The sequence below is a fragment of the Triturus cristatus genome, chromosome 4_2 (assembly GCF_964204655.1).
Source record: "Triturus cristatus chromosome 4_2, aTriCri1.1, whole genome shotgun sequence".
NCBI lineage: Eukaryota > Metazoa > Chordata > Amphibia > Caudata > Salamandridae > Triturus > Triturus cristatus.
Window position 1 is genome coordinate 900,365,851 of NC_140586.1, and position 18,476 is coordinate 900,384,326.

The window sequence follows — 18,476 nt, forward strand, 5'->3', positions numbered from 1 at the left end:
TCACCCTCTCTAAATTTCTTTCTAAATCCCTATCTCCCTAAATCCCTATCTCCCTAAATCCCTATCTCCCTAAATCCCTATCTCCCTATCTCCCTAAATCTCTCTCTCTCTAAATCTGTCTAAATCTCTCTAAATCTCTCTCCCTCTCTAAATCTCTCTCTCTCTCTCTCTCTCACTCTGGTCGGTTGACATGCTAGCTGTCTATTTGGGAGTAAGACGTAGCTGATACTCAATAGTTACTATGTAAACAAGCATTGGCACGGCCAATAGGTCTCACTTTTGGGACCTTCCAAGTATTTAGTTATGCAGCACAATATCCTTGGCGCAACAACAACCGTTGCATGGCTAAACACTTCTAAGGTCCCCAAGGCGAGACCTATTGGCTATGCCAATGCTTGTTTCTTTTAGCACTCCGGGAGTGCATCTTTTTTCTTGCTCTCTCCCAAGTGTGTGGTTTTCCCCTGAAATCACCACACCTTGTGTTTTCTGTATTGCTTTTTCTACTCCCTCCTGCCCAGCTCACCCATATAGCTATTTTTTTAAACCCTGCATGGGTCTGTGTGCTCCTCTGCCCCTGGTTACTCCCAGGTTCAGCGTTTACTTCCTTCCCTCCTTCCCCTGTTGCTTTCCCCCCACAGTTGGTTTCCCTTTTAGTGCACTTCCATGCCTATTTTATTTTAAAATGTCCTGCTTGGTGCCGGCCGTCTTGGATCAGTAAATTAAAAGTTAAAGAGAAAAAGAAGACTGCTTGCACACATCCAATCCATGCTGCTATGTGATTTTGTTTTCGCCGATGCAGTTACACATCGGCATTTAATATTTTCTATATTTGTTTGGTACAGCTCCTCTAAAAAGCAATACAAACTCCTAAAGGTTGAATAATGCTACTGGAAGGCAGGCGAGGCCCACTGGCTTTGCTAATGCTTGTTACATTTTTTTTTACCCCTCCAGGCCCTAACTAGTGTATTTTCTGGAGCATCCAACATCAGACAGGAGAACAATCCTCATCACAGCGCTCGACCACGTGAAGAGCGGTGTCAGGACCTCTCTACACCATCTCATCTCTGTCGAACGCAGCGCCCAGAAACACGACCTCCCCCCCCCCCCCCCACCCCTCCACCCCCAATGCAGTTAAAAATAATCAGACGTGATATTCCGCCGAGCACCAGCGCGGATTCTGTTTATGAAAAAGAGAAGTGAAAGGTCGAGGGAATATTCACAAACTGCAGATTTATGGGAGCAATTAGTGCCTGCTCCCGGGCGGGGTTGGGAGGGAGGGGGAGGGGCACTACTGCAACGGGCACACTCAGGCGCCGACTGCCGAGGATGGACACCAAGTTGCCATAGGAGAAGGTGCAGGAAACCACACCCTGGAGGAATAGAGGCAAGGTGGCATGGGAGAAGGTACAGACAGGGAGCCACGCCCTCCAGGATGGACGGTAATGTGCCGGAGAAAGAGTGCAGGGAGCCACACCCTCGAAGGTGGATGCCAAGGTGCCAAACGAGAAGGTGCAGGGAGCCCCGTCCTCGAGGAGAGACACCAAGGTGCTCTGGGAGAAGGTGGAGGGAGCCCAGCCCTCGAGGAGGGACACCAAGGTGCTCTGGGAGAAGGTGGAGGGAGCCCCGCCCTCGAGGAGGGACACAAAGGTGCCATGACAGAAGGTGCAGGCAGCCACGCCCTCGAGGAGGGACACCAAGGTGCTCTGGGGGAAGGTGGAGGGAGCCACACCCTCGAGGAAGGACGCCAAAGTGCTCTGGGAGAAGGTGGAGGGAGCCCAGCCCTCGAGGATGAACACCAATGTGCCATGGGAGAAGGTGCAGGGAGCCCCGCCCTCGAGGAGATACCACGGTGCTCTGGGAGAAGGTGGAGGGAGCCCCGCCCTCGAGGAGGGAGACCAAGGTGCCATGACAGAAGGTGCAGGCAGCCACGCCCTCGAGGAGGGACACCAAGGTGCTCTGGGGTAAGGTGGAGGGAGCCACACCCTCGAGGAAGGACGCCAAGGTGCTCTGGGAGAAGGTGGAGGGAGCCACACCCTCGAGGATGAACACCAATGTGCCATGGGAGAAGGTGCAGGGAGCCCCGCCCTCGAGGAGAGACACCAAGGTCCTCTGGGAGAAGGTGCAAGGAGACCCGCCCTCGAGAATGGACGCCAAGGTGCTGTGGGAGAAAGTGCAGGGAGCCACATCATCGAAGGTGGATGCCAAGGTGCCATAGGAGAAGGTGCAGGGAGCCCCACCCTCAAGGAGACACCACGGTGCTCTGGGAGAAGGTGCAGACAGCCACGCTCTCGAGGATGGACGCCAAGGTGCCATGGGAGAAAGTGCAGGGAGCTACGCTCTCGAGGAGGGACGCCAAGGTGCCATGGGAGAAAGTGCAGGCAGCCACGCTCTTGAGGATGGACATCAAGGTGCTGTGGGAGAAAGCTCAGGGAGCCGCGCCCTCGAGGATGAACACCAATGTGCCATGGGAGAAGGTGCAGGGAGCCACACCCTTGAGGAGGGACACCAATGTGCCATGGGAGAAGGTGCAGGGAGCCATGTACTCGAGGATGGACACCAAGGTGCCATAGGAGAAGGTGCAGGCAGCCGTGCCTTCGAGGATGAACACTTAGGTGCCATGGACATCGGGGAGGCATGGGAGAAAGTGCAGGGGGCCACACCCTTGAGGAGGGACACCAAGGTGCCATGGGAGAAAGTACAGGGAGCCATGTACTCGAGGATGGACGCCAAGGTGCCATAGGAGAAGCTGCAGACAGCCACGCCCTTGAGGATGGACACCAAGGTGCCATGGGACCAGTGCAGGCAGCCGCGCCTTCGAGGATGAACACCAAGGTGCCATGGACATCGAGGAGGCATGGGAGAAAGTGCAGGGGGCCACGCCATCGAGGATGGACGCCAAGGTGCTATGGAAGAAAGTGCAGGAAGCCACGCAGATAAGTATGGACGACAAAGTCCATTGAGAGAAAGTGCAAGGAGGCGTAAACTTAAAGATGATTTCCAGGGTGCACTGCGGGAAAGTGCATGTAGCCAGAAACTTAAGAATGGGCCCAGGCTGCCCTGGGCGAAAGCACAGAGTGCATTAAATACAAGCATGAGCCCTAAGGACCTGTGAAAAGTGCAGTGAGCCATACTTTAAAGCACGGATCCCAAAGCACTGAGGGAGAAAGTGTGGGTACCTATACTGAGGGCTATCTGCCAGGGTGCTCCGGGAGTAAGCTCACGGTGTCAGAGGAGACACATGACTTCTTGACGTGGTGGACATAGACTTAATGGACTTGAGCCCAGTGGAGGGCACGGTGTGCACGCTCAAAACGTTAAGGAACGAAGGTGGGAAGGGGTCATTCTTGGTGGTCCGCCTTGAGTGCCAGAGCCTGGCTACGCCTCTGGGTCCTCAGGGCGCCCATTTAAAAAGTGCAGTTTGCCCACTGTCGGTCGCAAGGTAAAGGGGGGCTGGAGGAAGGTGCAGATAATGCACCAGGGATCCCTTACCACTAGTAACGCTTGAAGGTGCTGAGAGAGTGACACCGCTGACACGTCACTGACCCGCAGACAGCATAGCCTCTAACTTTAGATAGTTGTGCTAACTTCCCACTACACACAGTCTAACCTCTCCATAAAAGTGAAGGGGTGGGCAGCAAGCCCACAGGGCACCTACCTGAGCGCAGCTGCTTGATGCGTCCACTGCTGGTAGCGGTGTCCACAGGAAGGAAGTCCTTAAACCAGGAGATCTCCGGGTCCGGGTTCCCACTGGCAGCGCAGAGCAGGGTGGCCGTCCGGGTCTTCTCCACCACCTTCAGCTGGGGGCCCATGTCAATGGTGGGGAATCCGTGTGGAATCTGGTCTTCTGTGAAACACAAGGAGTGGACAGTGAGATACACCATGGACAGGGCACAATGAACAAACTATAAGATACACCACGGACAGGGCACAATGAACAAACCATAAGATACAGCACCGTGGGGGCACAATGAACCAGCCATAAGATACAGCACCGCGGGGGCACAATGAACAAAACATAAGATACAGTGCTGTGGGGGCACATCCAACAAACCATAAGATACAGCACCGCGGGGCACAATGAACAAACCATAAGATGCAGCACCAAGTGGGCACATCCAACAAACCATAACATACAGCAATGTGAGGCACAATCAACCAACCGTAATATTCAGCACCGCGGGGGCACAATGAACAAACCATAAGATACAGAACCAGGTTGGCACACTCAACAAACCATAGATACAGATCCAGGTTGACATTCCACAAACCATAGATACAGAACCAGGTTGACATTCCACAAACCATAGATACAGAACCAGGTTGACACAATCAACAAACCACAAGAAACATGACTGAGAGGGCACAATGTTTAAACCATAAAATACAGCTCCGCTGTGGCACCATCCCCCAACCATAAGATACAGCACCGCATGGGCACAATGAACAAACCATAAGATGCAGCACCAAGTGGGCACATTCAACAAACCATAAGATACAGAACCAGGTTGGCACAATCAAAACAAACAATAAGAAAGAGCACTGAGAGGGCACAATGATTTAACCATAAGATACAGCTCTGTTGGGGTACAATCAACAAACCATAAGATAAAGCACTGAGAGGGCACAATGTACAAGCCATAAGATACAGAACCAAGGGGCAGAAGAAATAAACCGTAATATTCAGCACTGGGAGGGCACAATGAAAAATTCATAAGATACAGCTCTGCAGGAGTACATTAATAAGCTATTAGATACTGCACCTAGAGGGCACAATGATAAAAACATAAGATACAGCACTGAGAGGGCACAATGAACAAACCATAAGATACAGCACTGCTGGAGCAGAATAAACAAACCATAATATGCAGCTCCACCGGCGGGACAATAAACAAACCATAAGATACAGCACTGAGAGGGCACAATGAAGAAACCATAAGATACAGCACTGAGAGCACAATGAAGAAACCATAAGATACAGCTCTGAGGGGCACAATTAGCAAACCATAAGATACACCACTACAGCAGCAGAATAAATAAACCATAAGGTACAGCACTGCGGGAGCAGAATAAACAAACCATAATATGCAGCTCCACCGGCGGGACAATAAACAAACCATAAGATACAGCACTGAGAGGGCACAATGAACAAACCATAAGATACAGCACTGCTGGAGCAGAATAAACAAACCATAATATGCAGCTCCACCGGCGGGACAATAAACAAACCATAAGATAAAGCACTGAGAGGGCACAATGCACAAGCCATAAGATACAGAACCAAGGGGCAGAAGAAATAAACCGTAATATTCAGCACTGGGAGGGCACAATGAACAATTCATAAGATACAGCTCTGCAGGAGTACATTAATAAGCTATTAGATACTGCACCTAGAGGGCACAATGATAAAAACATAATATACAGCACTGAGAGGGCACAATGAACAAACCATAAGATACAGCACTGCTGGAGCAGAATAAACAAACCATAATATGCAGCTCCACCGGCGGGACAATTAACAAACCATAAGATACAGCACTGAGAGGGCACAATTAGCAAACCATAAGATACACCACTACAGCAGCAGAATAAATAAACCATAAGGCACAGCACTGCGGGAGCAGAATAAACAAACCATTAGTTACAGCGCTGAGAGGGCACAATGAAGAAACCATAAGATGCAGCTCAGCAGGGGCACAATGAACAAACCATAAGATACAGCACCGCGGCACACAATGAACAAACTATAAGATACAGCACCGCAGGGGCACATTGAAATTAACTTTAGTTCACCCCTTATAAGAAAATATGTGCATATGAATGTAATCTATGTGTACGTGTGACAGAGACGGTCGTGTGCAGCTGTGGCACGCGACATACCTTTTCCCAAATGTGGCACTTTTACATTTATATAATGAATGGGAAAAATTTGAAGTACAGAATAATGCTCGGCAAGAATGTTCAGAATATGGAACATTTTTTCTGCACTTCAAATTTCTCTTCTCCCACGTATAATAATAGTTGTATTTTTCAGTTATAAATATGGCACTATGTTGAGAAAAGTAACCTGAAGAGTTAACTTTGTTAATATGGATTGCATAAAACTCATCATTTCAATTGTCTTTTCATTTCCAAGTGTCACATTTGCAAACACCAAGCCTCTTGCGCCCAGTAGTCTGTAGACATAGTGCCATATTTATAACATAAAAATACCTTTGTTTAAATGGGAGAACATTTAAGTGAAGAAACGTGCTTCATGAAACATTAAGAAATAATTGGGTTAAATGAAAGGGGAGGGAGAAAATAGGAGAAAGATTTCTTCACTTTACATTTCTCCCGATTGAAGAAAAAAAAAAAAAGGAGTTTCTTCCAGTCATAAGTAGGCAGTGTCTGATGGCCACTGTGAGGAAAAGGCCCGCTGTTTGTAAATGTGACACTTTGAAATGTCAGAAATTTAAAATGAAGAATTAATTAGGGTAACTTTTCCTTTTAATTTTCTCCTGTTTAAAAGCCCACAGAATCATTTAGTTTTCATGCTCCAATATTGAGTCAACAACACCTTTTATTTAAAAGTTAATACTTCAGTATTTAAGAGTGCTTCAGTTCTTCACCTCTGTGCCCCAGCCTGGCTAATAAACCTGACTGAGCCCTGCTCATTAAAGGCCCTGCTATCTGCAGCCTGATGATGATAATGTAAAGTGTAAACAGCCTTCCCTTAACCTTAAAAGAGAAATGTGACCCTTGGCCCATTTAAAAATGCACACAAGGCTGCCAGCTACTCGGGTGTCTGGGAGCTGGTGGGAGGCACCTGCTTTAGGATGTCATTTGTTTTCTAGCACACATTTAAATACCAAATTAACTATGCATACATTTCATATCATATCAGCAATTAGAAAAGCACAAATGAAGTACATTTTTTTTTAAATTTAATTTTGAAGAGCGATTCGAGCAAATATTTTAATAGGAGCAACACAAATCAAGACAGTTTACTTGGTAACGTGCCAATGAAAAATATTCGCTGAAAGTTCATTTTTGTGCTATATAGTTTTAACTGTAAAACTGCCTGTCTTTGTAAATTTAGCAGCATTTAAACGGAAAATGTACTGTCTCCAGAACACCAGTACTACCAGCTCTACTAGCTAAATACCACGTCCCTACCACTCCCCTGCTGAGATGGCATGGCACATATTCTACGCTTGTTTTTTGCGACGCTTGGATTTTTCACACTCCCGACTTTAGTTATATAACATTAATGGAAGCCCCCTCACTCGGTCAATTGTTCCAGCACCACTGGGTAAGGACAAGTGCTGACTGCAGCCTCAGGAGAGGGCAGGTGCCGGCTGCAGCCTCAGGAAGGGGCAGGTGCCGGCTGCAGCCTCAGGAAGGGGCTGGTGCCGGCTGCAGCCTCAGGAAGGGGCAGGTGCCGGCTGCAGCCTCAGGAAGGGGCAGGTGCCGGCTGCAGCCTCAGGAAGGGGCTGGTGCCGGCTGCAGCCTCAGGAAGGGGCTGGTGCCGGCTGCAGCCTCAGGAAGGGGCTGGTGCCGGCTGCAGCCTCAGGAAGGGGCTGGTGCCGGCTGCAGCCTCAGGAAGGGGCTGGTGCCGGCTGCAGCCTCAGGAAGGGGCTGGTGCCGGCTGCAGCCTCAGGAAGGGGCTGGTGCCGGCTGCAGCCTCAGGAAGGGGCTGGTGCCGGCTGCAGCCTCAGGAAGGGGCAGGTGCCGGCTGCAGCCTCAGGAAGGGGCAGGTGCCGGCTGCAGCCTCAGGAAGGGGCAGGTGCCGGCTGCAGCCTCAGGAAGGGGCAGGTGCCGGCTGCAGCCTCAGGAAGGGGCAGGTGCCGGCTGCAGCCTCAGGAAGGGGCAGGTGCCGGCTGCAGTCTCAGTTAAGGGCAGGTGCAGACTACAGCCTCAGTTAAGGGCAGGTGCAGACTACAGCCTCAGTTAAGGGCAGGTTCAGTTAAGGGCAGGTGCAGACTACAGCCTCAGTTAAGGGCAGGTTCAGTTAAGGGCAGGGGCAGACTACGCCTCCGGCCTCAGTTAAGGGCAGGTGCAGACTACAGCCTCCGGCCTCAGTTAAGGGCAGGTGCCGGCTACAGCCTCAAGAAAGGGCAGGTGCCGGCTACAGCCTCAGGGAAGGGCAGGTGCCGGCTACAGCCTCAGGGAAGGGCAGGTGCCGGCTACAGCCTCAGGGAAGGGCAGGTGCCGGCTACAGCCTCAGGGAAGGGCAGGTGCCGGCTACAGCCTCAGGGAAGGGCAGGTGCCGGCTACAGCCTGAGGGAAGGGCAGGTGCCGGCTACAGCCTGAGGGAAGGGCAGGTGCCGGCTACAGCCTGAGGGAAGGGCAGGTGCCGGCTACAGCCTGAGGGAAGGGCAGGTGCCGGCTACAGCCTGAGGGAAGGGCAGGTGCCGGCTACAGCCTGAGGGAAGGGCAGGTGCCGGCTACAGCCTGAAGAAAGGGCAGGTGCCGGCTACAGCCTCAGGTGAGGGCAGGTGCCGGCTACAGCCTCAGGTGAGGGCAGGTGCCGGCTACAGCCTCAGGTGAGGGCAGGTGCCGGCTACAGCCTCAGGTGAGGGCAGGTGCCGGCTACAGCCTCAGGTGAGGGCAGGTGCCGGCTACAGCCTCAGGTGAGGGCAGGTGCCGGCTACAGCCTCAGGTGAGGGCAGGTGCCGGCTACAGCCTCAGGTGAGGGCAGGTGCCGGCTACAGCCTCAGGTGAGGGCAGGTGCCGGCTACAGCCTCAGGTGAGGGCAGGTGCCGGCTACAGCCTCAGGTGAGGGCAGGTGCCGGCTACAGCCTCAGGTGAGGGCAGGTGCCGGCTACAGCCTCAGGTGAGGGCAAGTGCCGGCTACAGCCTCAGGTGAGGGCAAGTGCCGGCTACAGCCTCAGGTGAGGGCAAGTGCCGGCTACAGCCTCAGGTGAGGGCAAGTGCCGGCTACAGCCTCAGGTGAGGGCAAGTGCCGGCTACAGCCTCAGGTGAGGGCAAGTGCCGGCTACAGCCTCAGGTGAGAGCAGGTGCTGGCTACAGGCTCAGGTGAGCCCTGGCTTTGGACAGCCAGCACCAGGTGTATGACCATCACCACCTGTCTCTCCTACCACCTAACAAGGTATTTTAAAACCCCTGTGATGACGACAGTTGATCACATAAGCCAGAGGGACCGTAAAATGTTAGGCATCGACAATCACAGCACAGATGCACCCTCTTTTGTGTCCTTCTAGAAACAACTTTCTGCACTTTCCAATCCCCTGGACAAATACAAACAGTCCACCCCCCCCCCCCCCACACCCCCCTCTCCCTGCCCCAAGACCCCACCAGCTGAAACCTCTACTTGTTAGCGTCAGAAAACAACCTTTCCTGCCTTCTCCCATCTCTAAATGGAAGCAGATGAATTGTTACAAGTCCGAGGCAGTTATGCATTCCGAATAAGGAAAAATTACCCCCTGAAAGGATGTCAATTGTGTGGAGGAGTCGAGTGCATTTTAATGAAGTAAAACTGTGTTCGCTTTCAGAGAGAACGAGTAAGACTGAGCGCCCGGGCTACTGAGAGACACGTGGGGGGGGGGGGGGGGGGGGGGGTTCCCGGGCTGAGACACACGTGAGGGGGTAATCTGGGCTAGTGAGACTCGTGGGGGAGGGTGGGGGGGAATTTCCTGGGCAACTGAGGCATGCGCGAGAGGGGGGGCATGTGAGAGGGGTACCCGGGCTACTGAGACACCGAGGAGGGTAGGAGTGTACGTGCTACTGAGAAGCGGGGGGCGGGGTACTGAGACTCACGTGAGGGGGGGCCGGACTACTGAGACACGTGCTGGGGGGTGTACCCGGGCTACTGAGACACGCGCGGGGGTGGGACTGGGGAGGGTATTCCGGGCTACTGAGACACGCGGGGGTGGGGGCACCTGTGCTTCTGAGACACGTTGGGGTACCTGTGCTACTGAGACACGCGGGGTAGGGTACCTGTGCTACTAAGACACATGGGGGGGGGGTGTACCTGTGCTACTGAGGCACATGGGGGGGTGGGGGTACCTGTGCTACTGAGGCACGTGGGGGGTGGGGTACCCGTGCTACTGAGAGGGGGGAACCCAGGCTACTGAGACACGCGGGGGTACTCGTGCTACTGAGACAAGTGGCGGGGGGGGGTATTCGTGCTACTGAGACATGCGGCGGGGGTACTCATGCTAATGAGACACGCGGGGTGGGGGTACCTGTGCTACTGAGACACGCGGGGTGGGGTACCTGTGCTACTAAGACACATGGGGGGGTGGTGCTACTGAGGCACATGGGGGGTGGGGGTACCTGTGCTACTGAGGCACATGGGGGGTGGGGGTACCTGTGCTACTGAGGCACATGGGGGGGTGGGAGTACCCGTGCTACTGAGAGGGGGGAACCCAGGCTACTGAGACAAGTGGCGGGGGGGTATTCGTGCTACTGAGACATGCGGCGGGGGTACCCATGCTACTAAGACATGTGGCTGGGGGAGGGCTACTGAGACACAGCAGAGTGAGGGGCGGGCTATTGAAATGCCGCAGGGTGGGGATAGGCTACGTTGACAGCATCTACTGAGACACAGAGCGGGTGGGGCCAGACTACTGAGACACAGCATGGCGGGGGGGGGGGGGGGCTACCGAGACACAAGGCGGGGGTATCCGAGCTATTGAGACAACATAGGGGACGGGAAGGCTACTAGGACCCAGCATGGGGCGGGAGGGGCTGCCACGCCAGGGGGCTAGGGTCTAGGGTGAAGACAGTCACATGAAAGATGGGTTTGCAAACAGGATTTATAAATGCAGGATGTTATTTTGGAGATCATAGTAGTAAGATGAGGTTTGGGGTGAGCAAAAGGATCAGGCTTTGCCACAATATGTTTGGGCGCTGCACCTACTCTTATCGAGCAAACAATGGAAAACTATGAAGGTTACATAAAATAAAATTAAGTCAGTCAGTCAAGAGTTCTTTATTTCGGCCATTAAGACCATAAGAGCACATAAAATAAATACAGCACAGTTCATTCATTCAATATTACTAATAAAACTTCCATTGCTCGAAATACAAAAACTTGATAAAGTGCATGCGCATCACAGTATTACATAACATTCCATTAAAAATTGAAATTTAAACTAAGTATAAGATACAAACTTGCACCATTAAAATATTACAAAATCAGCTTAAAAAGGAGCGACGCAATGCTAGAATAAGGTGACCAAATCAGGCAAGACCAAGCTTTAAAATAGCTCGACGTACACACCACATGGAAAATAAAAAAAACGAGAAACTGAATACGCAATAGGCGTGCTAGAGTCGTATTTTAGTCTCCTGAAACCCTGTGTGCAGTGCTTTGTTCAGAGATTTCTGCATTACTGCAATAACCATCGGTGTCTCGCCTTCTTGTACCCCTGGCAGAAGAATAATACATGATAATCCGTCTCATGTGCATTGTTACATGCCGGGCATCCCAAAGTTGATATACCCCCCCCAGTTGTTTGTAAAAGCACGCAATGGAAGTACCCCGTACCTAAGCTGTAAATAAAACATTTTGGCACGGGCGGGCTGAATATCAGCCAGGGCAGGCTCTTACCTCTAGAAGGAATCACTTCCTGGAACAATACTTTTGCGGCTTGAAGCTCCTCTAGCGCCTCGAGCTGTGCACGTGCCCATGATCTGGCTGCTGAACTTGGTGAAGTTTACTTGAATGAAGATTTTGGGCCTTGACTGGAGGTGGGGCGTGAGGACAGGACTCGTGATTAAGTAAGCTGGTACGCACCACTATACGTGAATGACATGAGGGTCTGCGGTCACTCCGCAGCGGTCCCTAAATGTCCATGAACTTACGCTTATTATTTTATTTTTGGTAATTATGCTTCAGTTTTCGGGGCACTGGAGAGTGTGACAGGAAACAGCAGAAACATCTAGCGCATGGGGTGCTGGACACAGTAAAGTAATGTGTCACAGATCTTTGCAGAGCCTGTGCTTGGTCCAGAGACCACCATGTTACAGGACCCTGAATTTCAGGGGTAATATTGTCACACTGCGCAACACATTTAGAATATGAGGGAGATGCAAAGTTCTACTGACGTCATGGAGGTGGGAGAAGACCCCAGGTCTCCAGGTTCAAAGGTCAGCATCTTAGCCAATGGAACAAATCTTCAGTCTCACGCCAAACACTGAATCCTTAGAAACCAGTCTTTACTGGTGAGCTGGTTTTAAACCAGACAGGGGGGCACTAGGTAGGCAAGAAATGCCAGGGAGCCGTGGTTGGCAGGTGTCCAGGTGTCACAATAGAGAAATGGCTCAAGTGGGCCTACGTAGCGCTGCTTTCCACACATCAGTTGAGTTGACCGACTGGTCTTTGAAACTCGCTGACCCCATGGATACGTCTCCAGATTTCCCTGTAGGCCACGATCTGGGCAGACGTAAAAGTGACCTACTGAAAAGGTTTACTCCTGGAGTCAGTTGTTAGTGGTTGTGTGGCCTTTGTGAAGTCTACAGGACACAGTGCAACGTCCAACATGGCTGTTAAATGTCCAGGCAAAACCATTTGGGACTGGTGTTCACCTCAAATCTTCACACGGGGGAGGTGGTCTCTCTTGGGGTGCACACGCTGTCGAGGGATGCTCTCTCTGCTCATTGCTTCTCCGCCGCCTCGAACCCCTTCTGAAGGAGCTGGCATCACCCGATGCCCGGATGCACGAGGCTGCCAGAGCGCCACACGCATAAAACAAAAGTCTGGCACGTAGGCGCGCTATAAATACACGGCGGCGCTGGGAAACCGCAGCCGGGGCCTTCAGGAATTAAAACTCCGTGAGCAATGGGGAAGAAAGCGCGCAGCATTACCAATTATGCCGTAAGTTATAAGGCGCGCGGGAGCCGCGGCACCTGAGGGGACGCACAAAGGAGCCCCCCACGCCTCTCCGCCCAGGCATGAAAACAGCCAAAGTGTTCTGTTCCACTCAATCGGCCGCTCCTACCTACACTGGGGCGGCGGGGAGGCGGGGCGCGTGACAGGAGCACCATTAGCAACGCGGACTAGCGTGACAGTGCCTGTGTGTGTGTGCTTGTGTACACAGCAACCGCACAACAGAGGTTACACGCTCACACACACACATTCAGACAGAGCCACTACTAACGGACACAAAGCAGAGCTACAAGAAATGAGACAGAGGGAAGAAAATCCAAACTGAAAAAAATCACAAGACAAACACAAAGAAAAAATACAAAGAAGCATTGCACAATGACAAAGTAACCGAATACAACAGTCCAAACAAACAGTTAACACCACAGATCAACAGCCCACTCCCACACACAGAGAAACGGCCCACAATCACAACAGACCAAATTAGTCGCCCTCCTCCGATCCACACACACACACCAGAGAAACAGCCCACAACAGTACTGGACAGAGAAAAAAACAAACAAAGAGGCGCAGCTTCAGGGTGGCTGTTTGAGGTGTTAGACCCCCCTAAAGAATGTCTTCGGTAGTACATAGATGGGTACAGGTGCTTTCAGTCGGGTATGGTGAGGCGTCTGTCGGATTTCACCCTGGATCTTTACATGCACACCCAGAGAAATATCTCCGTCTCTCAGTCTCCGTCTCTCAGTCTCCGTCTCTCAGTCTCCGTCTCTCAGTCTCCGTCTCTCAGTCTCCGTCTCTCAGTCTCCCAATCTCAGTCTCCCAATCTCAGTCTCCCAATCTCAGTCTCCCAATCTCAGTCTCCCAATCTCTCAATCTCTCAATCTCAGTCTCCCAATCTCAGTCTCCCAATCTCAGTCTCCCAATCTCAGTCTCCCAATCTCAGTCTCCCAATCTCAGTCTCCCAATCTCAGTCTCCCAATCTCAGTCTCCCAATCTCTCAATCTCTCAATCTCTCCCCCTTAAAACTTGGTTAGTGTGAAAACAATAGTTCTAAATCCCCCTAACAATCCGCACTGCTTCCTCTTTCCACAGCCTCTTTAGCCCGTTGTCTCCTGCTTCTCATAATGTATTTTAACAAAGTACGCCAGCGTGATTGATGGGAAATCTGGAACTTACACCTCCCCCCATTCCTACTAAACAAGCTACGCCCCGGCAAGCAACAAACATTACATAACAAAATCATTGTGTATATATTTGCAGTACAAAACATCATGGCGCTGCTATTTTAAGGTATGCCGGGCGCAAAGAGGAAATGTGCGCGCTTTACATAATAGGGTCCTTGATCAGTAAAAATCATCGTGAACTACTGACAGCCAAGCACCTACTGTTAGTAGACGTACCCACACTCCGCTTAGTTGACTTTAAACTTAATGCCCATAGATTCAGATGCTATGGTTTGAACAAAATACTTTGTATAGGTGCACTATGACGGGGCTGCCATATGTGTCAGTGAGAGCGTGGTCTTTGGGGACATATTAACATGTGTGCGTATGAATGGGATATATGTGCAAGGGTGACTGAAAGACTGTTGTATGTACTTGTGGCACAGGACATGCCTTTCGCCATATATGTCACAGTTACATGTATAACACAAATGAGAAATTTAAAGTGTAGAAAAATGTTCTACAAAAGTCTTTCGAATATGGAACATTTTTCTGCACTTTAAATTTCTTCAACTTAAAATAAAGGCTGTATTTTTCACTTACCAACATGACACTGTATCAAGAAAATGAAACTGAAGTGTTAACTTTGCTAATGTGGATTCCATAAAGCTCATTTCAATTTTCTCCTATTTTAATGTCACATTTACAAACACCAGTGGCCTGTACACATGGTGCCATATTTATAACAGAAAAATACTTTTGCTTAAATGTGAGGAATTTTAAGTTAACAAACATGCTTCATAAAACATTAAGAGGTATTTGGCTTAATTGAAAGTGGAGAAAAACATTAATACTTAATGTTTCACAGAAAAGGTTTTATTCACTTTAAATTTCTCCAATTTGAAAAAAATGACATTTTCAGTTATAAATATGACACAGCTGCTTTTAAATGCGACACTTTGAAATGGGAGGGAATTAAAACGAAGAGTTAAAGAGTAAGGTAACTTTAATTTTAACTTTCTCCCATTTAAAACTATTGAGAAACATCATTTTGTTCTCACAATCCAATATTGAGTTGACAAGGACTCTTATTTAAGAGTTAAATACTTGAATGCTTCGGTTCTTCACCTCTGCGGACCAGCCCCCCCATATATCTGACTGAGCACTGCTCATTATCAGGCCCCGATATCTGCTGCCCGGTGATAATGCAAAATAAACACAGCCTTCCCTTAACATTAAAATAACAAGCATTTGCAATGCAATAGGTCTCGCATTACTGATAGTTTAAGGTATTGGCGTTGCAAATAATAATGCAACGCCAATAGCTCATACTTTCAGTAATGCGAGACTTAGTGCATTGCAAATGCTGGCGTAGTGAGCCAGGAACCAGCATTGTATGTCTCAGTAAAGTATCGCAAGCTGCTCCAAGAGGTCACTAATGAGCAAGGCACCAGCAATGTATGTCTCGGTGCAGTACCGCAAGCTGCTCCTAGAGGTCCCTAGTGAGCACGGACCCGGAACGGCAGGTCTCAGTGCAGGACCGCAAGCTGCTCCTAGAGGTCCCTAGTGAGCAAGGCACCAGCACTGCATGTCTAGGTGCACTACTGCAAACTGCTGCTAGAGGTCCCTAGTGAGCAAGGCACCACCACTGCGGACCTCTTTTGGTCACATATGTTACTGCACCCTGTAGAGGATATGGTAAATCCACCCTACCCTTGATGCATTGCATGCAAGACAGCAATAGCCATGTCCATGTATGCAATTAATAGCTTTAAAATTTGACAAAAGATTTATTACATTCATTTCAGATTGGTTGTACTCTGTGTGGAGCTGATGAAGGGAGATTTATAGGCGGTCTCATATAAATGTGAGATGTGCTGGTGAATAAAGTAACCACTGCCAGCCTAGAGTAGGATCAAGTGTGTGTCTTGCCTGAAGCATTTTAAGAAAATAGTGCCTTGAGGCTGTAACTGAAACCTATGGAGTAACAACACATGTAATAGGGGGTGTCCTCATGGGAGGTTACAAGAAGAGACAAGGCGGTACTAAGGAGAGACTACTAAGCCTATTTACCAATGAAAAGCCACCATTTACAAAGGACAGGAGCCAATTAAAAAGATGGGTGGAAAGTGGACAGAGCTTTATGCCCTTATGCTGAATACAGCATGTCTCGCAAAGACAGCGCAAGCGCTGCCCAGGCGAGACCTAAAAATGTGACCCTCGATTGCATTTAAAGATAAGGTGTCTGGGACCTACTGGTAGCTCCCAATTGACTGGTTGGAGACACCTGATTTACTCTAACACACACTGAAATAGTATAAAAGATAGAAAAAGCACTATGATTCACTAAAGAACAGAAATACATAACAGATTGAAGTTTCATATGCTAAACAAAATAACATTGGAAATATAGAACAGCAAGAAACATAACACGTGCTATGGAACACAAAACTACAGTTATAAGAGTACAGAAAGTACATTCTCAAATTCTGAGGAAAAGTGAAAACACTGCAGAAGAAGATATTGTACATATACAAACACAGCAAAAAATAGAGACCATGCATAATAAACAGATGGGAACTTTTGACATAGAAACAACTCCGAAAAAATAAACTTAAACACACAATCAAACGAAAGAGACGAAAATGAACCACTACAGAACAGAGAAAATCTAAACACAAACACTAACGAACCATGAAACATAACATACAGAAACACTAGAAGATAGGCAAAGCCCAAACTAGAGAACAAAACTATTCTCTTAGAAACTCTATAGAACAAAGAAAGTATGAAATCTAAAGAAAAGAGATACTACACAACCACCACAGAACAGATATAACTACACAAACTTAAGAAAACAAAACACATTAATAGAAATCCTGCAGAATAGAGAAACAAAACAGAGAACACTTCACTCAAATGGCACCAAAAGTTACAAACAGCACAAAAGAAACTCCACACCTAGAAAAACTACCCAACAAAGAAAGCTGAAAAAAAACTAAACTGCTCGCTCTGAAGTGCTACAGGTAAGAGTTGCAAACATCACACCACCAAGCGTGACATTCAAGTAAACAGTACCAAAGAAACCACATATACACCGTGCAAGGAGCAGAATCTAAGAACTGTTGTATCTGGCCTATTCCAACGTCGGCATTAGAACCCTGACAGATTAGGGGTGACGTAAAAGGAAATGGAAGCTTGAGCGATGGAAGAATCAAAAGACAAGAGTGTCTTTTGCACGAACCTGACCCTACATGCCTGCGGTGTAAGTAACGCTCAAGAGCTCTACTACTGTTGATATTGTTTGTTCCAACTAAGCCTCGCCCCACACAGGAAGAGGTAAGCATACTTTAACATCCAATTTAATGTTGGCGACGGTGCACATGTATCACACGTGGCTAGCGTGTGCACCGCCGATGAGGACAGCCAACATGGGACAATGGCCCCAGTTAAGAAGCTTTCACTTACTGCCTTATCTTTAGTTTGGACCACGAGATTTCAATGTAGCGACCGTTTAAACCCTGGTTTTCATTCCAGCACAGGGCCTTCTGTCGAATGTGAGGCTAACTGAAGGCAGGCACAAGGCCTATCCACTGTCAGGCTAACTGAAGGCACCATGTCCATCTATGCAAGGCTACAGCCTTACCAATCATCTACTTTGGGATGCCTCTAAAGCCTCTTTGTGAGGGCAACCGTGTAGTCTCAGCTCACAGGAAGAGAATGACTCAGGCTGTTGGTGGCTAAGCGTCGATGGGTGTTGGTTTGGCAGGGTTAGGAGCTACAATACAGAACCTTAACTATTAGACAACTTCACTGCTGGTCTCAGCTCATTGGCCGAGAATGAGGAACATCAGTAGAAGGAGATCTTTAAGTAGGAAAGCAGATTAAACACGTGCTGTCAAGACACACACAGAAGGCAACAATACAGGGAAGGTACTCTTAGCAGCATGGAACCCTACATCAAGGGAAAAGAACCGTAGATGAACCAAAAGTACCAGACTACCTGCATCCGCATAATAATGTGCCGCTGCAAGGTAAAGCAAGAGAAAGGAAGGTTACTGCAGCAGAAGCAGTGAAGGCGGCCTTAAATCATTGTAGAAACTTTCAAGCTATTGTGAAGTCTCACTGAGACCTTGTATCAAAAGGTCGGAAGCCGTACCAGGATCATTCCAATATATTTCACATTGGGATATATAAAAATACCAGCAAACAGCTCCACCAGCCTAATTTGCTCGTTAAAGCAGAGACACTACTATTTTAAACAAATATTGCCAAAGCTAATATGTCTGGCATCGGCTGCCAGCTGTTTGGCTCAGTCAAGGCTGGTTTTCACTTTGGCTTTTGTAAACCTTTGTTTTCAGGGGGTCCTCTGAGAACTTGCCAACATAAAACAAATATTGGCTAAATGAAAGAATATTTTTGGGGGTTTCAAAAGGCGAACATTGCCCTAGCTGACCCGGCCGGTAACTACTTTGTGTTCA

The 18,476-nt window shown here is 49.2% G+C and overlaps 1 protein-coding gene across 6 annotated transcripts in view; it reads right to left on the reverse strand.

Moving 5' to 3' along the window:
- PTPRF (protein tyrosine phosphatase receptor type F) overlaps positions 1-18,476 on the reverse strand; it is a 746,312-nt gene that overhangs the window by 194,571 nt on the left and 533,265 nt on the right. For all 6 annotated transcript variants that reach the window (XM_085602951.1, XM_085602956.1, XM_085602955.1 and 3 more), the window contains one exon: positions 3,656-3,844. In XM_085602951.1, coding sequence (XP_085459077.1) covers positions 3,656-3,844 — 189 coding nt within the window. The remainder of the gene's footprint in view (positions 1-3,655; positions 3,845-18,476) is intronic.